Genomic DNA, 23,795 nt, shown 5'->3' on the forward strand with positions numbered 1-23,795 from the left:
GTCATGTAGACTTTTCAGATTGTTTGTTGTTTTGCCTGTTTTGTTTGTATTTGATGTGTTACTTTAATACAGCAAGAAGTGTACAAGTTTGTTAAAATACAAGGGCTATTAGAATAGGTGTTTTAATGGGATAAGTGAAGTCTGCAGCTGGAACAGCAATAAATATGAAAGATAAAAAAATAAGGAAGGTGAAGAAAGGGTATATTCTGTTCCTCCTGAGGACTAAGAATCTAGGTTTTGCAGTGATGCTGTGGAAGTGTAGTGTTGGGTTTTTTTCCTAGTACTGGTAATGTGCCCGTGCAGTAGGTACCAAGATCTTAAAATATCACCCACCCCAAAAAAATATTGGTTTTGGGTGTATGCCATAGCTATGAACTTCAGAGTGTCATACTCTCTGACTACAGTCTTGACATAACTACAGGTTCTTGATTTGCTCAGATCATCTGTAGTTCGAGCTGGGAGGTGATTTCTTTTTTAATGACTTTTGGCTTCAGAATTTATTCATGTTTTCCAAAGCTCAGACCTGATGACTTTCAGAAGTGAGTGTTATCCTCATCTTTGGATATTATGATGCAAGGTGGATTGAATATAGGAAGGGTTTTGTATGTGTCTTACCTTTTGACTCTTAGTGAGCAGTGATTCCTACTTGGAAGACCTTCTCAAAGAGTATACTGGTGGCATATTTCCTTGAAGATTTGTTAGCTTCAGTGGGGAATTTCTTGCCCTTCAGAGAGTTCTGAGTAGCTAGTTGCTCAGTATCTTGAGCATTTGCCATCTATATGGGATGCTAACACTGAAGTTGACTCGATAAGTGCTTTGCTGCTTTTTATTTATGCTCTGAAAGGCATTTCTTCCTTTCTAATGTAGAAGGAAAACAAATGTCAGAGCGTTTCAATTTGTCACAAAATTGGGTTCTTGTCTTCTGGCCAGTCTGGCTTTTTAAGTGTAATTCAGAGCACTTAACAGTGCTTAGCAAAGACTTGCTTTGGGAAAAGCCTAGATAAAAATCTCTGAAATAGAAATGAAAAAGTAATGTGAGGATGTTTTCTGCCAATCAAGTTGGTCTTACTAACTGAAGAGAACACAGGAGGAGTTCCTCTGTCTACTTTAACTCAGAAAAAGGCAATGGGAATATTTTGTCAGATGAGCACAATATATTCTGGTGTTAAGTGGGTACTGTTTCACTGCTTTGGGATTCAATTTACTTAGTGTAAGGCAAAAAGTGAAATAAAATGCATTGCTACTTACGTACTCTTGAGGCATATGTAATGCAAGTATAATGATTTGGCTTCGGGCTAAAACTTGTAGCAATCAAGTGCTAGACCTCCCTGTCCATCTCAATCCTGTGAGCAAAGTTTGCAGGTCTGAACATAATTCCAGCGTGTTTCTGGGCACAGGCAGATAATCTGTATGTATATATTTCACCCTAAAATTTAGGTGAACTGATAATGGCAACTCTTGTTGCCTCTTGTTGTATTGTGGGGAGGAAATTGGATTAAAGCAATAAGTAAAAACTCCTTGTAAAGTAGAGGAAGGGGCTTTGTGAACAGTATGGGTTTTTTTCTTGACAAAACACATATACAAAATGGTTCCAGAAGCCCAAAGGCAAGCAGAAGATCTCGGGGAGCTTGGAGGTTGCATATAGGCTGTGAAGGGCATTGGTAACAAAGGGAATTTCCTTCAGGACTGGAGAAGGTGAGTGGAATTTCTTGCAGCACTGGCAATGAGTTGGCTGGAGACAGACCTGCTTGCAAGGACAGTGTTGATGATGTTTTAGTTGTGTTCAAGCTTCTTTTGAGTTTTTTTTAAAAACCTTTTGGTCATCTGTAGGTAGTACAGTCCAGAAGAGCCAGGCAGTTTTGCCTCAGTAATCTTGGTTTGCAGTCCTGTTGCAAATAGGGGAGCAGGACAACAAGGGATAACAGTAGCTTTCCATTTAATACCACAGATGGGATTACTCTGCTTCTGCTCTGGGGGTTATAGAAGATGCCTGTCTGCTGTAGCTTAAGGCTGCTTCTCATCTTTGGTATACGTGCAGTGCTTTGAAAGATCGGTTGAGCCTCTTAGAAGCAGAAGATGGTGGCGCTCCTGGTTCAGCCTAACTTGTGTTCTTTCTGAGCAGAGATTCTGTCCACCTTAATGTGCTAATCAACAATTTGTTCTCTGCCAACTGTAGTTTTAGGCTTCTCTCCATCTCTTCCCTCTCCTCTCCAGCATGGGACAAGTGATGAGTCTGTTCTACACCAAAACTTTTTTGGAATTTATTTGGGCTGCAGTAGGGGTGCAGTGATACATGGGAGACAGAAAACAGATTCCATCTTCCCTTCCACACCTCCCAGCAGCTTCTTACTTTCTCATTGTACATACAAGTGGAGGATGATCCCATATTAAAAAGGACAAAAGGCCAAGTGCTGTGTCCTGCACTTGGGCCACAACAACCCCATGCAATGCAACAGGCTGGGGGAAGAGTGGCTGGAAAGCTGTCTCACGGAAATGGAGCTCGGGGTTCTGATCAACAAGTGACTGAACATGAGCCAGCCGTGTGCCCAGGTGGCCAAGAAGACCAGTGGCATCCTGGCTTGTATTAGAAACAGTGCAGCAAGCAGGTCTAGGGAAGTGATCGTGCCCCTGTACTCGGCATTGGTGAGGCCCTACCTCGAGTATTTTCTTTAGTTTAGGGCCCCTCAATACAAGAAAGAGATCAAGGTGCTGGAGCAGGTACAGAGAAGAGCAACTAGGCTGGTGAAAGGTCGAGAGAACAAGACTTACGAAGAGCAGCTGAGGGAACTGGGGCTGTTTAGTCTAAAGAAAAGGAGGCTGAGTGACTTTATTGCTGTCTTCAATTAACTACCTGAAAGGACATTGTAGAGAGGTAGATGCTGGTCTCTTCTCACACGTAGTGATAGGACAAGAGGGAATGGCCTAAAGCTACACCAGGGGAGGTTTAGGCTGGACATTAGGAAAATTTTTTTCTGAGGGTTGTCAGGTATTGGAACAGGCTGCCCAGAGTGGTGGTTGAGTCACCATCCTTGGATGTGTTTAAAATCACATAGATGTGGTGCTTGGGGATATGGTCTAGGGGTACACATCGTAGAGTAGGGTTAAAGGTTGGACTTGATCTTTGAGGTCTTTTCCAACCAAAATGATTCTATGATTCAGGTTCATTTCTTGTAAGCAAGGAAAAGGGGGGCTGCAGACACAGAAAAGTGAATCCTGCCTTCCCATCACTGGCTCTGAGTCTTTTAACCCTGTGGCTTTCTTGCCTGTTTTCCTGCTCTTTTCCACCAGCCTTAATTTATCCCCTTTTTATGCTCCCATCTGCCCTGCCGTTCTAGTCCTCCTATTATACAATCACATGGGTAATTAAGTTTTAAGGCTAATAGAATTATAGTGTCTAACATACACCTACCTGTGGTGGAAAACACCACTGGTGGTAAGCTCATTGTGCTCTTTTTCCCTGAAGGGAAGGTTTCCCTGAGGGAGGGTTTTGAAATGGTTTCTGCAAGTGCAGATTCAAGGAACATCCCTCCCCACCCTACTCCCACCCCCTCCAAATGTAGACATGTTTGTAGAATCATAGAATGGTTTGGGTTGGAACGGGCCTTAAAGATCATCTAGTTCCAGCTCCCCTGCATGTGGTGACACTGGAAAACTTTGTCTTCAACATAGGTTGTAAATGCTGTACAACAGTGAACAGGTTCACTGTGGATAGATACAACTGTAGTCTGAGCCACTGCCGGGGGGAATATTGCTACATCTTTTCATACTGTTGGATCATTGGTTTTATTGCTATTCCTATGTTGCCTTGGAATGTTTCCTTCTAAATTAGATGTTGAGCTTAGATAAAATTTTTCAACCTTGCCACAGCAAGAGATTTTTACTATTTTTTTTTCTTTGAATATGATGTATCAGTAAATACGTATTTGCTTACTTCTGAAGCATGAGTTGGGGGTGGCATTTTTTTGCATGTCTTTTGGAAATGGATAACTTGTGCCCTCTCTGTTGTGCTTAGGCAGTATTGTAGTTCCAGCAATTAATTAGTCACAAGTACTGCAATGTATCTGCTCCTTTCTTGGCAGGGTGTGTACTGAGGAGTTCTTAAGGCGTACGTGCTGGATTTGACAGCTCAACATCTCCATGAGTAGGATGCTTTTTTTACTTCTTCCATACAGTTCTGGTGCCCTCAGCAAAAGAAAGATATAGACCTGTTGGAGAGGATCCAGAGAAGGGCCACCAAGATGATCAAAGGCCTGGAGCAGCTCTGCCATGAAGACAGGCTGAGAGTTGGGGCTGTTCAGCCTAGAGAAAAGAAGCCTCTGGGGAGACCTTATAGCAGCCTTCCAGTATTTGAAAGGGGCCTACAGGAAAGCTGGTGGGGGGGCTTTTCATCAGAGAAGATGGTGATAGGACAAGGGGTAATGGTTTTAAACTGAGAGAGGGGAGATGTAGGTTAAATATTAGGAAGAAATTCTTCACTATAAGGGTGGAGAGGAACTGGAATGGGTTGCCCAGGGAGGTTGTTGATGCCCCGTCCCTGGAGGTTTTTAAGGCCAGGTTGGCCGAGGTTTTGTGCAATCTGATCAAGTGGTGGGGTTCCCTTCTCATGGCAGGGGAGTTGGAACTTCATCATCTTTAAGGTCCCTTCCAATGATTTAATGATTCTATGTTTCTGTGATTCTATGCTTTGTGACTGCCTGTAGAAATCAGCTGATAACAAGCTTTTGTTTAGGAGGCGTTAATTTTAAGAATGTGTAGACATGGAAAACACCTCCAAGATCACTCAGTTTTGAGCATAAGATGGCTTTTTTTTTTTTTTTTTCTTTTTAAACTGGGGGTACACAGGGAGAAGCAGATCATGGATTGCCTCAGCATGGCCTTACATGCAAAAGAGAGCAACAGTTTTAGTTTGTATATACAGTCACATTTCCATCTCTTTGCCTTCAGTGTTTCACTTGGTGATCCTCTTGTTTTCCTCTCCAGACAGTTCTTGAACCTGTACAAGGTGCTGTTACACTTTCTACATGGAAAAAAGCCCAGAAAGCCATTGCCATTTTTAAATGTATCTGTTTAATCTGCAGTTAAAAAAAAAGGAAAACGCAACTTTTCTAAGCATATGAACGACATACTTCTAAAACAACATAATGATCAAGGTTGTTTTCATTTTAAAAAGCAGAAACTCAAATTTAACAGGCCTTGAAATCCCACTTTAAGAAGTTTTTAATTTAAATATTTCAAAGCAAGTCTGTTATTCAGATTAAGGGAAGGTGAAGGTTATATTTAAAAAAGCTACAATAGAAAAAAATACTGAATTCTATTCTCATCTTATTCTTACTTAACACTTTGCTTTTTAGATATGCAGTTTAGCATTCCACATGAGGTTGTCTTTATTTTCTTTAAGCCATGATTATGTCAAATTAATTCCTCTTTTCTGTGTGTCACACAGTGTTAATGCCATTACGAGGCTTGCAACATCTCGAAAGCCGTTTAATCACAAAATGAATGCTCCAGAAAGAGAACTTTTAAAAAAATTTGGACCATTGTGTTTGTAAAGCTCATGTAGATGGCTTCATAAACTCAGTGGCAGAGTTCAAGACGTATAGTATGGATGAAGGCAGTGTAGTACCTTTATGTGTTTTTCAAGGCTCGAAATCCTAAGTCATTCCATCTTCGTGATTGTTTCAGCTTAGTACCTTCCTTAGAGATTTAATATGTAATGGGATCAATCCTAATAATTGCAGAGTTGCCTAAGCAAAAAGGGTAAGGTTAGAAATACTTTTTTTTTTTTTTCCCTTTTTTTATTTTGCCCTTTCTGGCAGGCAGTTTCTCTGGTCAGGAATGGAGGTTAGCTTCAGAAAAGCTAAAAGAGCTAGCATGAATGGCTGCTCTCCATGTGGAATAAAGAGGGGTTGTAATCTTGTGTCAAAAGTGTCTAGTTCAAGGATTTATAAGTACAGTGGCTGCTGTGGATTCTGAAGAATCTCGAGACTCCTTGGTCTGCAACTGCATGTAAATACTTCTGCTGTAGTAGCTGGATAGCAGATACTTGTTAGACACTACAGTGGTATCATGGATACAAGATGCTGGGGCCTCTTTGATGTTGAGATGTGCAGAGGGTTTTGATTCCACGCTACGCGCATTCCCTTCCACAGACCCTTTTCCTGCCGTTTGTTTCCGATTTAGCACAATGTGAGCTTTCCCGTGTCCCCTGGAGCAGCTTTGTGGGAAAGGTATGCTGTAATTGGTTTATAACCATTCATAATGACCTAGCAACTCAGTATGAATAGCAACGGGGAGCAACTTAACTTGTGATTTATTTAAGTAAGCTACATGGATGAAAGGTACTTCCAAGTGTACGAGGCGAGCTAGTTGCCTAATTGGACGTAAATTTTCACATGTAGCTTGGAAAGAGAGTGTTTTGTTATGAAAGGCTGAATTTGGATTTATGAGCAAGCTTCTGGACTGCTAAACCAGTTTGTCAGCAAAGTCTAGGATTGTCTTCCCTTGGGATGTCTTAGGTTTTGAATTCAGTGTTAGTATGCCCTTGTCATTTGCAAAGCTAATGGGATATTAACTTAAGATTTTTATTTACAGTTAGAATATCTGGTCTTGCTTTTGATGCAGTAGCACACACTTTGATTTTAAAAGCCAGGGCTGCTACTGCTGCTTTGGCTGTAGTCTTTTTTACCGGTTTGTTGTCATTGCATTCCTGCTTGCTCTGTCAAGGCTCCAATGGCTTTTTCTTACACAACCCCCATGATACGAGCAACCCACCAGCTGCAGGGCATGATGATTCTGCAGGCAGTACGACAGCCTTGGTAGTTGTAAGGCCACGGGTAGTAGCCCAGGAGAGGCTCACAAATTCTCTGGCACTGCGTGTAACTTCGTCTGCATTCAATGCAGCACACACCTAGGTGATCCAGCATGGGGTCAAAAGCCATCCCTTCGCCTTCCAGTTGCTGAAATGTAAAATATTAAATGTCATCCCAGTACTCTCATTCTGAGAGAATTTAGAATACACTTGTTAACCCTATAATGGGTAGAATCTGAAATCTCAGTCCTGCTGATGTTAACAGAACTCACACTAACTGACCCTGCCTTGTTTTAACTTCTTTTGTTTTGCCTTGCTCTGTTTGGTAGAAGCATAGAAGTGGCACAATCACCTGTGTAAAACGGAGAAAAACAACAGGGAGTTCTAAGGTAATGATCTTTCTTCTGCTGTCCTTGCAAGAGATCCAGCAGTAATAAACTCCCAAGTTTTAATATTAGTAATGGAAAAGATTTTGAGACATTTATCTGGGTCTTTCTATGTAGATGATGATGTCTGACGTGTATGCTGTGTTTTTAGTGTTTTGGTTTAATTTTTGTATTTTAATGCTTTTTACAGCATTCCCAGTAACCTTGCAGTTGTCTGAGTATTTCTCCCTTGTATTTCAGTCTGCTTCCCCACCTCTGCCACACTTAGGGGCATTGTGGACAGTGGGAATTCTGCCTGTTTTGCATCTGACAGTAAGGAGCAACATGGAGCAAGGCATGCATAAAATATGTAAAAGCAGGCTCTTGCTACTACTTTCACCTGTCAAAATCTTTCCTCTTTTCTGGGGAAAAACAAAAAGAAAGGAACCTGGATATTCTGCTTTTTGAAACTGATTTGTCCTTTGCCCATTTGTGTTACTTCAAGAGAAGCAGAAGCAAAGAGCAAATGCCAGAAATAACACTAAGATGAACATTTTTCATTCCTGAAACTTGCAGCCTGCCAAAGAGGTGAGTCACAGAAAAGTCCTGTCACTTGTCTGGACTTGTACAGGTCACTGATAACAGCTCGGTGTTGTTTGGGCTCCCAGTGACCCATTCCTAGCCCTAAGAGAAGGAGGGTGTTGATTCCTTAGGCAGGATTCATCTCCCTTAAATTCAGACACCTGCAATGTGAGCTTCTACACCTGAGCTGATGGTCCAGACTCCACTTACAGTGGGTGAGGAGAAACAGCTCTAAGGAAGATTCATTTCATCCTACAGGAAGGACCTACAGAGTAAAGGTCCTTTTGAATCAAATGAATTGATCTCTAAACAAAGCTTGGATGTAGCATCTATACAACAACTCTGTGAAGGCAAATCCTGCCCTGCAGCCTGAGGGAAGTATCACAGTATCAGTCTGTTGGAAAAGACCTTCATGATCATCAAGTCCAACCACTACCCTACCCTAACTCTGCCACATCCACCACTAAATCCTGTCCCTTGGCACCACATCTGTCTTTTTAGATGTCTCCAGGGATGGTGGCTCAACCACTTCCCCGGACGGCCTGGGTCACCATGTCTGGTGACTGAATCTGACTGGGTGTTCTCCATTTGACCCAGGGACACTCTGGCTGGAAGAAGGGACCTGTGGCAGTTGTGCCACTGCCCTCCAGAGACAGGGCAACTCAGATCCCATGGATGTGGTCATGTTAGTAGCTGTGAGAAGTCACATTCCAGTGCCACTGCTGTTTCACTGACCTCATGAGAGAGTCGATTTAGATCCACTTTATTTGGAGTGATTAATTTAACTTTAATTAAGGGATGTCAACTCGGCAGAATGCTGTCACAGTATAATGATCTCCTGCTGTTGCATAAATGTCAAGTCAAAGCTGGAACTTACTTCCAAAGCAGGAGGCATTTATCTTGTGACAGTGCTGTATTAAAATGACTTACTCCTGCTGCACCAAATGGTGGGTGTAAATTGTCTGGCGCTGGTGCAGTAGACTGGAAGGTGCCTACTGTACAGTCAGTATTCCCACAGTGCAGCAAAGGTGTTGGGACACAGGAGGGGAGCTCCTGGGCTCTGTCTGTGGGCTGCTTCATCTCCAAGAGTGCAAACAAGTTTTGCCATACTCATCCTCCACCCACTATTGCTGTCTCTCTGAACAGGTTCTCTGTGAATTACTTGCTAGACTAGGGCTGTTCACCCTGACAGCAAAAAGGCTGAGAAAACAGATTTATTTGGCCTCACCCTTATCTCACTGCTGCTTTCCTCTGAAGTAGTCACTTCTGATACTGATTTCTATTTGATGGCAAGGTATGCTTCTAGCTAGTGGACTGTCTCTTTACATTGTCAGTAAATGATGGGTTTCAGCTGTCTGACCAAGACCAGCTATAGTTTGTTTTCAGAAGATGCCATCCTTGTCAGATCTCACTTGTGCTGCTTCCATATGGACCTGGAAGACCTGAAAAGCAACTGGGCATCAAATTGCCTTAACCTTTTAGCCTCAAGCACTCATGCTTGTTTCAGACTAAAGTCTACTGAAGACTGGAATGAGGGAGGAAGGAGGCTGAGGGAAGAGCTTTTTGAGCTTCTTAGGTGTTTTACAAGTCTGTAATTTCAGAGAAAAACTGAATAGGCAAAGACTGCACAGATTTAACAGAAAAAAAAAAAAAAAAAAGATGAGCCCCACATCACCATTATTACCTATCTACAACAGTCTTGGGCTCTGAAAGAAGGTTACAGAGCAAATACTTACATTATATGGGTTGTCTGGATTAAGTGTTTGATCGGTTTCTTGTGCCATTGGCCTGGTTTCATTAGATTGATGATCAAGCTCTTGAGTCAGCTGCATGGTGGACAATCTGGTGTTCCTTTCAGCAGCAGCTTCCATGTCTTCTGTATCAAAGTTTGATTCTGACTGGCGTTTGTTTCTCTTCATTTCTCTCCTTTGGACATCTGAAGAAATAATCACAAGAGGATAATCCTCCTTCAGTGGAACTATTATCTAAGGTTTCAGTGGTTTCTTTAAATATCGCAAAGAAAGAGGGGGGGGTGGAGGGCAGAGGGAAAGATGAAACTGTCTGGTGGCAAACTTGATGAGCATTCCCATGGGAGCTGCTCACCTTCCTACGTTGTATCTGCTGCCAGTGTCCATCCAAAGGGGTGTGAGATTGCCTTCCCCCCACCTCCCTCCCCTTGAAGCAAAATGGGTGTGAGGAGGTGCTTTTTGACCCACTGTGTTGTCACTAATGTTAACTCAGCAGCAGTTGCCAGCACTAGCAAGACCAGTCATACATCTCTTTATTTAAGTGCTTTTGGGACAAACTGGTGCCCTCTCCCAGGGGCAGCTGGTGAACCTGGTGGAAACAGATTCTGGACAGCATTGATGTTGCTCTTTTGTTGCCCAGTAGGATATGCAAGGTCATGAAAAAAGTGGAAAATATTGGCAGTTTGGATCCACAGGTGCTCTACAGTGCTAATGGCGTCATTGTTGTTTTTTGTTTTGTTTTGTTTTTAATTTCCTTTTTCTTTTCCCCCTCCCTCTTTGAGAGTTCTAAGATTAATTGGACCAAGGAAGAGTAAATCTTTCCAACCCTCTGCTTTCCTCCCAGGCCTGGAAGTCACCTGGAGAAGTTGCTGTCTCTCTGGTGTCTCCTGAACACCTTTGCTTTTGTACTTCAATCCAGGGATTGCCCCCAGGACCTCACAAACTTCATTCACCAGTTGCCTAGGTAAAGCACCTCATCCTTCCACTCCACTGAAATCCTCTGGAGAAGCAGGGTAGGAAAGGGGACAGGCTATGGTCCCAAATCAGGAGCTTGATACTCCCCAACTCTTGATTAGGTATAGTGTCCCTGCTACCTGGTGTCAGCTACCTAAACATTTTGGGGGTTAGTTTAAACCTTCTGTAGAAGGAGGCTGATCTCTCTGGGAATGTTTTGTCTCATAGTAAGTCACCCACATGGGTTGTATGTATTGTCTGAGGAAATACAAGTATGGGTAATGTCTAGTAAATGTGGATAAACTCTAAATCTACAGTCTCGGCACCAACCCACAATGGCTTGGGAAGAAAGGCTGGGCAAGGGAGGAAAGGACCCTGGTTTCCCAGATGTGCAAGTCTTGGTTGCAAACCTGATCTGGGGAGGGCATTTAGATGGCAGGAGGTAAAACATACTTTTCAGATAGAAGTGTTACCTTTGGGATATGTTGGTCGCAGCCAGAAAATTGGAAGATCCCCACAAAGCTCTAAAATTTTGGGGCTTAGGAAACTGTTATGCTTGATGGGCTCGTCTGCAGCCACCCAGATAAGAGAGTTTTCGTCAAATCTCACAGGCATGATTTCATCTTCCTGCAAATAGAAGAGCATAAATGCTTTGCTGCTCCATGAGCAGTCATCCCTGCTTGCTGTTAATTCTTGAGCATCAAACTGTAGAATCACGGGCTGCAGCTAAAACCCAGCATCCATGTATTTCATGAATGTGAACAGATTGTACTGAGCCCAAAGCCCAAGCAAAGGTTACCACCACTGAATTGAGTGGCAAAACTACTGTCAGCTTTGCTGGGGCTAAGATTTCACCCGTCTCTCTCTCTTGAAAGGTTTTTGCCCCGTGTACAAGGACTAGGTGTCAGAGATCTTTCAGCCCAAAGTGCCCAATTAGCAGGTGGTAGAAGCTGTGAAGATTTACCACCATCAGCAAAACAGCAATGAAATATGCCAGCTACAAACGAAGACCTTAATTTTTTATCATGCCCCGTTCTCATTTGATGTACTTCCAAGATAACATCTATATTTACAATGGGATGGGGGCTGGAGGGGAGAATCTTGTTCTGAAGCTTTAGAGAGGATTATAGCTTGAGAACTCCTCCACCTTCCAGTGTTAAGTCAATGTGATCAGTCTGATTAAAGGTCTCGTGTGGGAAAGGCAATTCAATGGACCAAAAGCTTGAAGTGTGAGTTGAAGGAGCCTGCCTTTTTGAAGTGTACCCTGCAGGTTTTTGGTTCATATCTTCAAAGTAATGTAGGAAAATGCTAGTGATTGATTCTTTAAAGTTGTTAGTTCAAAGTATTATTTTACATAAAATGTGTAAGTATTTTATAGCAATAGCAAAGTATTAAAAGAAAACCAACTTTTGAATCATGAAAATCAGTATGATTTCCAAGTTAAAATTCTAAGTTGCTTCCATAAAAGTCATTGAAACTTGTTACATAACTGACTAGATCAATTTATTCCACTGAGCTGTTGTTCCTTTAATGTGTTTATTTCATTTGTAGGTCTCAAGTCATTTACGTTTGCACTCCAGTCTGTCTAGTGAGAAGTGCTCTTTAGTTATATTTTCCCACTTAAGCTTTTATTTGCATCAGGAATATCTGAATCTAGTTTTCAGAAATAAAAATATCCTTTGTTTCTGTTTAGATGATCCTGACTTGTGAGCAGCAGTCAGAGTTTGGGTATCTAGAAAAGCTTCTTTTAATCAGCCATTTTTACAGGTCGTGTTGGTTATGATACGATTTGTAAGAAAAGGACATGCATACTTTCTCCTAAATACACGTGTATCAGAGAGGGACTTGCTCTAGAAAAATAAATTACTGCTTTCCCATTCCCATCATACCTCTAACCTGGAAAACTGGGCAACAGGGAAAGATTAATATCCCAACAGTAGCACTGTCAGCTGCTCGTTTTGGCCTTAGTGCTTTTAATTTATTGCAGCAGTTGTGTTGGAGATGCATTTTTGGAGAACATGCATGGAGAACAGGACAAGGAAAGATGTTTACTGTAGACATCTAGAATATTATAAATAACTTCTTGACTATTTTAGGATGATTTATTCGGGACTGTGACTTTATTCTTACAAAAAGATGAAAAATTGAAACCTTGTCTTCAGGCAATAGTGCTAGTGAAGTCCAAGAATCCCAGCCTGCCTTTAAAATAAAGCAAGGTGGGAAAGATCTAGGTCTCTGTCTGGAATTTAGGCAAGATCTCTTCCCCATCCCTATAGGTATTTAAAAGATGTGTAGATGTGCTTAGGGATGTGGTTTAGTGGTGGACTTGGCTGTGCACTAGGTTAACAGTTGGACTTGATGATCTTAAAGGTCTTTTCCAACCAAAATAATTCTATAGGGAAAATCCCACCAGCTTCAGGGGATTTTGTAACATTACTGGTGCCTTGCTGACTTCATTTAGACCTTTTTTCCCTTCATTTTAAAGCAGATGTTCTGAAATCTCAGCACCATTGCAGAGAGGTGCAGCCTTAACAGAACCTCTCTCCCTGCTTTTATTTTCTCGGGAGTGGAGCAAACCCAAGGAAAGGGCTTGTGGACCTCCTGTGCTCTCCTGCCAGCAGCTGAGCCTCTGTCAGCATCCAGGCTCAGCCATGATCAAGTCACCAGAGCCACTCCTTTGTGAGTGATATGTTTGAAGGTCTGAGCTCTGGGAAACTCAGGCTTTGCACACCGAAAGTGACAGGCCGTTTTACAAATGTGAGGGAAGGGGGAGGTTTGGTGGTATCTGTGCAAGAACTGCAGCTTTTGTGGTGGTTGCAATGCAGTTTCCATTGAATTTAGTCAACACAATGTCCTAAAATGAATTCTGTTGCTATCTAAGAAGGCAAATTCTTAATTTTTAAAAAAACATATTATTTCTTCTGAGTTAGCTGAAATTTTGCAGTCATGTTTTCCACAATTCCCCTTTACTGATAATTTTGGAGGACTTGAGTAATGGAGTCCCTGCTTCTGCTCAAGAGTGTTGATAGAAATCTCCTGGGATCTGCCACAATCCCTCTTTGCATTGACTAAAGCAGCTGTTCCCTCCACCCTCTCTCATCCAGCCTTATGCACGGCCTGATCTCAAGCAGATACTCTTGTCACTGAGGTCTCCTATGGATCTGCTAGGCATTGGTCTGGGGCTTCCCCCACTCTCCAGTCTGCAACCTTTTCTGATACCCCTGGACACAATGACACCTCTGACCCAATCTTGCTCTTACCCTTCAGGGGCCCCTTGCAGTCAATGAACCCTCAGCTAGAGTACCCTCAACGACCCTGTCATCACTATCCACAGTGGTTTTCAAATGTTTTTATTTGTATTTAAATATTTCTTGGAGACCCTCTCTATACAAAGATTTGTTTTGGGGAAAAAAAAAACAACCAACAAACAAAAATAAAAGAAATGACCCCTTACCAGCTCAGATGAGAGGCTCGCTTTAGTCATAACATCAACTTCAGGAACGTGAGCTTTTGGCTGAGCTTTGATGTAACACTTTTCCCCTTCAGCAAAACGGATTCCAGTTATGCCCTGAAAAAGCAGAAGGCAGGGGGTTGTATGCAGCCCTCCAGCCCTCCACTGACCCCAGGAAAGCACTCAAGCTCTGCTAAAACTGCCACTGAATGTTTTAGTCTGAAGGTAAAATCTTACTTAAAACCCGATGCAATGAAACACTCTTCCCTCATCATTTTAGCTTTATGATTTTGGTCATTTAAATGGGTCTGGAAGTTTTTGCTCAGTTTCTGAAAGATGGAGGTGTTTTATGTAAGTGCTTCCAAGCCCACTGTAGACTGGTTGGAGTAGCTCTGTTAAGGAATTAGTTGACACAGTTTGAACTGTAACTTAGCACCTAACGTGGGCAGACTTGAAATGGTGTTAGCTGGTGGTGCCAGTACCCATATGACACGGATTTACAAAAATATGGGGGCAGCTTGTTTCAATTTGTACATGTAAGTGGCTGTGACAGCAAGGGGAAGCTCGTGACAGGCTATTTGGTGCAGAAATCTCTGTGTGGGACTTCCTTTATCTGGCCTATGAGGCTGAAATGCAGTTGCCTAAGCCATGGATGTCTAGCTGTAAGCAAGAGATGGGTATCCTGGCAGCTCCAGAGGGCTGCAGGTCTCCTCCAAGTCTGGGGTTGTATCTGCCAGCTACATACTAGCACCTTGGTCAGGTGAACCTTGCTTGTCTATATATTCTGTGTTTCTGCTGTAGGTCTCTCGAGTACCCATGAAAGTGTTCTATTCTACATTATGACTTTAGATAGCTTGTTGTAGGCTGAAAAGTTTGCATGGCTTTCATAGGCTTGTGTGAGCTCCATTTCACCTGCTAGATAAAGATTTAGTGCCGTTTGAGAGACACTGGCTTTCGGCCTAGCAGTTAGCTGCCAGGCCAGGGGCCATGGGTGTTCACATGATCCCTCTCACCTCTAAATGGGCATCATGGATACCAGAGACCATGGAGTACAGTTTGAGATGGACAGTACTGAGGCACCAGAGTCTCATCCTGTGTGCCTGCAAATCCTGTGCAGTTGGGCAGACACCCATCAAAACAACATGACGATTCTGAAGCAGTGAGAGAGGGGATGGCTGTGCAGAGAGGAGTGCAGAAGGGAATGAGACTTTGTGGTGCACTGAGTGTCCTAGGAATTGCCAAATCCAAGTCTTCACCAACCATGCAATCGTTGGAGAGAAGCCAGTCAATCCAAAGTTGCTAATGTAAATACTTGGCTGTTGGAGTACATCTCATCAATTTCTATTTTATGTGTGTTCCTGGCTCAAAACTCAACTGGCAGCATCCCTTTGCTCTTGCTGAGCCTGGCCTTGGCCCTCTGTTGTTACAAGTGGGCACCGTCCCTTGGGAGGTGCCTTTAGCTGGTTGGTGTTGGGGACCGATTCCTGACCCAGCTGTGACAGGCAGTAGCTAACCAGCAGCACATCTGGAGGCAATGTGAAGTCAGTATCTCTCCAGTGGGCAGGTGGTTTTGTGCAGATGTGGCATGGTGAAGGCAAACAAGAAGAGTTCATTGTGGGTGCTCTTATTCAGCTGCTAATGAAGTTGCTATGGTGATATTAGTGAGAGTTTCATAAAGGCTGAACCGCAGTTATCAGGAAAGGTGGGGTCCTGGGTTTCCTGGCATGGATTTGTCTGTATTTGCTGAGAAGCCAAGGAGCTGAATTTCTAGATTCAACAAGGGAAAGGTGGCTGCTCCAGAAGCCCTGGGCAAGTCTTCCTGACAGCAACACCTTTAGGTGCTTCTTTGACTTAGAGAGGAGTTAGCTCTGAAGTTGAACATTTTGCACGAATGTTAATTTGCACAAAGAATGTTAATTGTGGGATCTGAGCTCTGTAAGTAGGTTTCTGCAACTTTGCATGGATGTGCCTTTAGTAGCTCCAAGGTGGTACAGCTCAGTGAACCACTCTATCCAAGCTGTTGAGCTCTGCTGAGTTTCAGTCTCTGTGCTAAGCAGTCACAGCCAAGTTGCTAGGGTACCCAAGTGTGTTTGCTGCCAGCCCAAGCGGCCCAGCCCTGGGCATTTGGTGCATAGATGCATAAGCTATCCTCAATGCCTCCATCCTCCCCTCTGGGGATGAACCCAGGCCGAGCCATGGAGATCAGCTCCCATGCTTGGTATCAGGGCAGAGCAAGCTGCCTGGGTCCAGCAGGCAGTGGTCTCTCCTCAGTGTATATTTGGCTTATTGTGTTGGCCCTATGCTCCTAAAATGGTGATGTTTTGGTGAGGTGGAGGTGGGTTTTCCAATTTAAATCATATGAAATCACACAAGGGCTGCATTGTAGCCTGCTAGAACGTTTTCCTAGCGAGACCCCAAGGGCACATGCTGCAGTTCTGTTCAATGGTTTGAAACTGCAAAGTGTTACTTGGAGCCAAACCTGATGCAGGCTAATCCGTACTGCTTCCTGGAGTGGGAGCTGGCACAGCCTATCCCCAACAGGCACTCAGACTTTGTTTTGGAGGAAGCTGCCTGTCTCATTGTGAAAGCAAGCTGAGAGAGCAAGGATGTTTATGTGGACAGTTGGAGGCTGGAACCTGAGACTGACTAGGGCAGAGAAGTCAGGCAGGGTATCCCTGGAGTCCAGCACTGGAGTGTGTTACATGAAGGCCAAGGGTGATGGTACTTACAATCTGAAAATCATGAACTTCAACAGCCTCCTCACTCCCACTTCCCGTTTTGAATGTCTCCAAGTTGTTTGCAGCATCTATTTCCATTGATCCATCTTGTATTTTTCCATTAATGCTCATAGTATAGTGAACATTGTACACCTGGAATCAATAAAAGGGCAGTAGCACATGTCAGTAGTTGCTTATTGCCTTGCTCTGCATCAGGCAATGGGTCCATCTGACTGTCATACCCCTCTTCAGCTCCTAACTTTTATTTCTGTAGACATTTGATAACCCTTTCAACAACCATCTCCACACTACTGCAACACCTCACCAGTGGGGTAGGACAGCAGTGGGGCAGGTTTGCCAAGAGAGCTTGTGCAGTCTGCATTCCTGGAAGTTCTCAAGGTCCAACTGGATAAAGCCCAGAGCAACCAGCTCTGAACCCACAGCTGTTCTGCTCTGAGCAGCAGTTAGGATTACAGACCTCCTGAGGTCCATCCTCCAGGGACTATTCAGAGTTTTACTTAAAAAACAGTGTGAAGTGAACCCACATCCAGGCCCACTCCAACTTACAACCCTTTTTCTAGGTCACATTTTAGGAATCGCTCCATATGTTGGCATGATTCCCAAAGGAGAGCAGGAGTGAACACCCTACTCCAAAGGAGGCCAACCCCTATTTATCTTTTAGGATGTGCTGCTGAGGCACAAGAAAACAGGTTTCTCTTGAATATGGACATTCTTCCCAGCTTGTAATGGTTGTGAACTTTGTTTAAATTGGATGTGAAGTTGTATAGTCTCGTATTTGACTTGTCAGCGTATTTGCTCTTATCCTATTTTCAAAGAGGAAAGCTGCAGCGTGGTTTGTATTTACTGGAGAACCACAATTTGTGGAGGGGTTTTTGCAATTCTCTTGTGCAGCTCAGCTAAAAGTGCTGCAAAAGCAGTTTACTTTTGGTCTTTAAAAAGCCTTACAGCATTTTAATGAAACATTTATACTGACAGCTAGAGACAAATTTCTTCTTCCCTCACCTTCGCTCAGGAGAGTCTAAGGTGCTGAAGATTTATGGTTCCTCAGTTACACAGATTCAGTCCCATATTCTCTGCTGTCTAGGACTCCTGTTGAACATGATCCATAAAACTAGACCAATGTACATGGTTGCCCCTGATAGGGAGCTATTGTTGAGGTTGTCAGTTATGGGAGAATTTAAAGATTTAAAATAATAATTTTTAAATTGCCTGATTTTTTTTTAATTACCCTAGATATAAATTTTACATTTGCAAGTCAAGTGTAGCTTTCTGAGTTTGAAAGCAGCTTGGAAAAATAACTCCAAACTTCCCCAGTGTCCTTACCTAGAGATCAACTTAGGAGCTTAATGACAGCTATGAATGTGACACATCTTGCAAACCAGAATTTAGATGACACAAGCAACCAATAAAAAGGAAACTTTGTCCTGTACTCTGCAGGTGCCTGCACTGTACCCCCTCCCTGCACACTGACCTGGTTCAGGCCCCTCTCCCTTTTCAACAGCCTGGAGGAGCAGATGGTTCTTACAGCACCAGTCCTGGAGGTCAGCAACGTGTCCTGTCTTTTTGGTGTAAAACCCTCTACTTTCTTTCTGATTATCTGAATTATTCCTACGTGCAGGGGTGCATCTCACCAGGGAACCTCTGCTCTGGCTGCTGGGATTCACACAAGGCTCCCCTTGACAGGGACTGGCGTGTGGCTGGAGCCCAGTACAAAACTTCTTCCAAAGTAAATCCAAGGATACCGATTGCACTTACGGAGCAAGTTAATTCACATGTGCACCACCATGTTTCAAATATTTATTTAAACCCTAATCTGATGTAAACAGAAGGAAAAGTTTATATATTAACATGTTCCAATACTCTGAAGTTTGATTCTTAAAACTGATCAGCAGCTTCTCAGTTTTATGCTTTGCATACATACTTTTTCATATGCCCCAGAAAATTAAGTAATAAAACTTAGTACTTTAAAAATTGCTCCACAGCTGCTAACTATAAATGCCTATGTGGTTGTACTACCATGCAATCCACCAGAGTGAATTAATGGGGCCTGTTAATGGGTTAAATACAGCATTACATACTTGAGGGTCCAGGTAGAAAACGGACCAAGAATGCAGATGACGTGAAAAAGGAGTTCACACATTTCAATGCGTTTTTTGTCCTGGGAGCTGGAGTTTGCGCAGGATGTGAACCCCTGGGGACTTGTTGGGGTTTCAGTTCACTGAGGATTTGCAAGCAGAAATCAATGTAGTGACTGTTTTCTCAAAGGTACGTTTCATGTTCATTAGTAAATGTGCTTCCAGGAGGCTCCATCCAAACAGCCAGTAAAGATAATGAGTTTGGTTTTGAGATTTTTGGGGTTTTTTAAAGCATGGAAAAAAACTACAGGTCTGCTTAAAGACCTCTTTATCGACCTCGCAAAAAGAGTTTCCACAGCCTGTGCCTCCCCTGCCATCCAACCAGCTCAAAACCCCAGCCCATGCCGAGGTGAGGATCTGCTCCCAGCCTCGGCGGCCGCCCGCGCTCACCTGCCGCTCCGTGGCTTTCCAGAAGTAGAAGGCGCCGATGGCCCCGGCCAGGAGCAGGAGGGCTCCGGCGATCAGCACCGCGGCCCCGGCCTTCAGCAGCCGCCCCGGGCCCGGGGGAGCCGCCGTGTAGGCCTGCGGAGAGCGCGGTTCTGGCTGCGGGCAGGGACTCCCCGGCCCGGCAGGGATTTCCCCCCCGCCTCCAGCGGGACCCCGCTTCAGGCTCCGACCCGACCCATCCTCGCCTGGCCGTGCGGAATGCGGCGTCCCGTCCTGACCCACCTTTCCACCGCGTCCCGTCCTGACTCCGTCCCGACCTGTTCAGTCCCGACCCGACCCTACCCTACCCACCCTGAGAGGACCTGATTATTACCCGTTCGGTCCTGATCCGTTCCTACCCGACCCGTTCTGTCCCGATGTGATCCCTCCCATACCAGCCCCACCCGACCCGTCCCGACTCATCCCATTCCGTTCTGTCCCTTCCCGTCCCATTCCGACTCGATCCGAGCAGTCCCGTCCTGTCCCGATTCATCCCATACCACCCCGAGACGTCCCGACCCGCTTCATCCTGACTCGACCCGTTCTGTCCCGAACTACCCCATCCCGCCCGGTCCGTCCCGCCCTGGCCGGTGCCGCCTGGCAGCGCTCACGGGGGGCAGACATTGCTCCACATCGTCGGGCCCCGCTCGGGCGATGGGCACCTTCTCGGAGCCTTCAGCCATGGCAGCCGCAGCAGGGAGAGCTGCCCCGGGCTCCGCCGCCGCCCCTCTCCTGGCCCCTGCCCCGGCCCCGGCCCCGACGGGGGCAGCACCGCCCCGGCCCGCCCCGGCCGCGAGGGGTGGGCCGGACCGCCCCCCGCCCTGCTCACAATGAGCCCCTTGAGCTGCCCAGCAGCCGGGGTTGTGACCCCCCGCAGCCCCGTCCTCCCCTCACCCCTGGGGCTTGTGGCCAGCTTTGGAGATAGGGAGTCAGGGGGGGTTTAGGGGATACACCCCCCCTAGCCCCGCAGACATCGGAAAATGCAGCTTTTAAAATAGAACAGCATTATTATTTATTTTTTCCCCCCCCCACATTTGCCACAGGAATCCACAGGCGCTGGAGGTGACAAGCTGCTGCTGTTGGATGTCTGCTCTGCAACACACCTGGATGGGTGGCACAAGCCAACAGCCCGGCTGCTAGCGCGGCCCGGGGCGAGGCTGGGGCTGGGCACAGCCCGGGGCACGGAGCCCCAGGCACAGCACAGGGCGAACTTCATCTTTTGGTTTACAAAGGTCATCGATAACTTGAGACTTGACCTCCAAAGCAGGCGTATCCCTGGGATTTCTTCTATTTCCTCGTCACTCATACTGCTCAGCATGTTCTTTAAGCATCTAGAGGCAGGATTGAAGGGGAATTTGGGTTGAAAGGGAGCTGTTTGGTCACTCTAAGATTGTACACAAGAAGCTAAAACTCCGGCTACAACTGGCTACGTGTCTGTCCGTGTCTGTGTTTCCTTCATGCAGTGTATGGACATCTTGCCTGAACTTGCACATGCTTGTGTCCAAGTGTGCACTCTTTGCTGCTGGAAAATAATCAGTGCTGGACCCCTTTGGGGCTGACACTGCCAAAAACAGACCAGAAAACCCTTTGTAAGGCTGGAAGCAGAGAAAACAAAACAAAACAACTACAAAAGAGTATGTGAAGGGGCAACCAGGGGTGTGCACTGCCCTTCCTTGCTTACCCTGTGGCCCAGCTCCAGTTTCCCAGACAAGCAACAGCACTGCAAGGGGGCTGTTAAACTGGGAAGACCCTGGTACATGCGACCCCACCTCACTCCAGAGCATTCTTTGTCCTAATTAGTTCTACAACAGCACTTTTTTTTTTTTTTCCAGTGTGCATCTCTGATTACATTTCTCTTCCCCTCTCTTCTCTGTTTTGCTTATCTGGCAGGTTTATGTCTCTTTGCTCAGTCGTTACAAACTACTGCCATGTCCCCCTGTCTTAAACCTACTGGGATCTTGCCAGCAGAGGCCCCGCGATGAACCTGTCCCACCACGGCTCATCACAGCTCTGTGTGTTCCAAAAAGGCAGGTTTGGCCCCTGCAATTGATTTCTTACACTTGCCTGTCCTTTGCGCCCTGCTCCATAACTGCAAAAATCTTGGCTGTTTCTCATGTTTCTAAATCCCCTCACTGCTGTGACCCACAGCTTAAAAACCAGCATGAAGCAACACAAGAGTGGAGGACAAGTAGGCCCCACTGGTCGCCTTGCCACCACATGCTTCGGGTGCCAAATCCCACAGACAGCATCCCCATTTTGCTTCCCTTCTACCCAAATTAATCCTTCCCATCTATTCCTGTCGTTAACAATCAGACCTTAACCAAAATTGTAGAGGGCGTAGTTGCCATCAAAAATAAAAACAATCACAGCTCATTAAATCAAAAGCAAAGCCTGCAACTTCCTAAACTAGAGCATATTCCAGCCTGCTCTCAAATGACATCCTGTTGTAGGTTGGGGCTAATAATAAGACTATGATCCTCTTCATTAGCAAGTATTTTGTAACACCAAAAATCTCGTGAATGGATATGTCTGTCTTGGCAAAATGTGAGAATCCCAGCCTTTGATCTCAAACCTCCATTTAGCATGCCTTCTTTAAAAAGACATTTATTTTAAGGCCCCTGTACTTGTCTCCCATGGGAAAATGTGCCAGGGAGGGAGCACTTGCCTGGGAAGAGCTGCTGCTCGCTGGGGTTTGGCTCATCTGAGCTGCTTCCCTGCCACTGAGGTGGGGACCAGCTGTCCCCCCATCCTGGTATGCATCCAAGTGCCCAATGGCTCCTTTCCTGGGATGTAAGTGGAAGGACAGAGGGAGGCTGCACCATGTTGGCTAGCAACAGGGCAGCTGAGGATGCGGTGTCCAGGAGGAGTGTTAACAAAGACACTGTCAGTGCAAGCACGAACAGGTGTAATTAATACATCCGTGCTGGATACTCATGGAGGCACATTCATTCCCGGTGCTGCAAGGGCAGCATGTGATGAAACGAGTTATCACCCCTGGGAAGCTGAAGGATGGACTTAAGGGCTTGTCCTCACCCTACTGATGGGGCAGTGGTGGCCCTGGCAGGTTTTGGCTTGGGCACACTCCCATGATCCCAGCCACAATCTGATCCTCAGGGATGCGTGCCTGGCTGCTGGTCCTTGGTGGGCTGGGGTGTTAGATAAGTCCTGTTTGCTAGGGGAGGTGTGGATGAGGGAACTGGTCCTTCAGGAGGGAGCTAGTCTGCCCAAACCCTGGGAGAGAAGCTGTGCGTGCAGCATTTCCTCCTCAATTCAAAGTGCAAATCCCCTGAGTAATCCTGCAAACACATTTTTCTCATGCAGGGAAAAATCCCAGATTTCCTCCCCCCCCTCCAATTTAGAGCATCACTGCCTCTTCTTCTTTTGTTCCACAGGCATAGGAAGAGGAGCATGACATTTCAAGGAGACAGAAGGGGAAAAAAATTAAATTCCTGTTACACTGCTTGCAGCTTATCCCTTCTAGGTAACCCCTCTGTTCATGCTTTGCCTTTTGTGTGGGCATCTATCTGTTTTCCTTGGAGGGTGAGGGGAGTGCACCTTTTGCCATTTGATTGATTAGGTGACAAGAGAGGAAAAAAGGGGTTTTTTTAGAGAGATGCAAATCTGTACAAACGGCCCAGCATTCAGCAGCTCCAGACACTTGCTGCAGAGTGCAAAGACAAGTGCAACAGCCAGTGTTTGCAGGGCTTAGGACAAAAAAAATAAAGTGACTTGCCTTTCACTGGCTGAATTCTTCATTTGCAATAAAGATGACGATGATACTAGTGTCTGAGCTCAGGCTCCTCTCTAAATAACATGTGTGTGCTCAGCTGGATTAAGCCAGCTTCTGAGACTGGAAATCATAATAACAGTCTTTTAGAGGACAGCCTTTCTGGTAGTCTAACACTATTATCCTTCAGGCTGAAAAGCATTCCAGAGTACTTGGAGTGCTACGATGAATGTGAGGTTGCTTAGCTGATAGTACCAGCTTGTCTCAAAGCAGCACATTTTCTCATTACTTTTCAGTTTAAAGAAAAAGTTTAGAAGGAGAAACGGAAATATTAAAAATGAGGATTGGGTGATGCTGTGTGCCTTTCCGTAAGTCTCCTCTGGTGCCTTATGCATTTTATCTTCATTTTCTCCTTGTCTCAAACAGTTATTGGAACTTCACAAGGGCCTGAAGAGAAATTTGCAAGAGCTTCTGAGCCCGAGCACCTGCTTCACTGCTCTGCTTTTCCATGAGTTTACACAACCAGAACTTGGTGCTGATTCAGGTCCTACTTACTTGATGTCTCTTCAAAATAACCAAGGTCCTTTGGGGAAGAAAGTCCTACAGAAAAATAAAATCTTGGCTTTGGTATTTAACCTGTGACAGTCTGAGGAATGTGAGAAACTCTATGGACTCTTTTGCTGGCACTGAGACCAGGGGATTAAAAAACATGTATGTATGTAACCACCACAGCTCTCACCTCTGTAGGGACCCTGGACATTGCAGTGTCCCTGGTATGCTCACTTTTTCTCTTCTCCATCCATGTCCCATGCCCACGGTGTGCAGACACCATCCTCCCTTCTTTGGCTAGCAACAGACAAA

General features: G+C 45.0%; 1 protein-coding gene across 1 annotated transcript; it reads right to left on the reverse strand.

Annotated features, from left to right (window-relative positions):
* Positions 1–5,164: 5,164 nt before the first annotated feature.
* On the reverse strand, positions 5,165–19,890 carry CNMD (chondromodulin). The gene is made up of 7 exons (XM_051608831.1): positions 19,819–19,890; positions 19,172–19,303; positions 16,638–16,778; positions 13,912–14,025; positions 10,931–11,084; positions 9,492–9,691; positions 5,165–6,956 (listed from the first exon to the last, which is right to left on the reverse strand). The coding sequence occupies exons 1-7, from the start codon at positions 19,888–19,890 to the stop codon at positions 6,741–6,743; spliced, it is 1,029 nt and encodes a 342-aa protein (XP_051464791.1). The 3' UTR covers positions 5,165–6,740.
* Positions 19,891–23,795: the final 3,905 nt, after the last annotated feature.

The sequence above is a fragment of the Apus apus genome, chromosome 1 (assembly GCF_020740795.1).
Source record: "Apus apus isolate bApuApu2 chromosome 1, bApuApu2.pri.cur, whole genome shotgun sequence".
Lineage (NCBI taxonomy): Eukaryota > Metazoa > Chordata > Aves > Apodiformes > Apodidae > Apus > Apus apus.

Bases quoted from the DNA above. Each gene is read 5' to 3' on its own strand.
- CNMD (XM_051608831.1), bottom strand. From the start codon at position 19,890: ATGGCTGAAGGCTCCGAGAAGGTGCCCATCGCCCGAGCGGGGCCCGAC. The intron at 14,026-16,637 runs GTAAGTACCATC...CTGCTTTTTCAG, and splicing joins AAGTTCATGATTTTCAGATT to GGCATAACTGGAATCCGTTT. The intron at 9,692-10,930 runs GTAACACTTCTA...TTATTTCTTCAG, and splicing joins GCGACCAACATATCCCAAAG to ATGTCCAAAGGAGAGAAATG.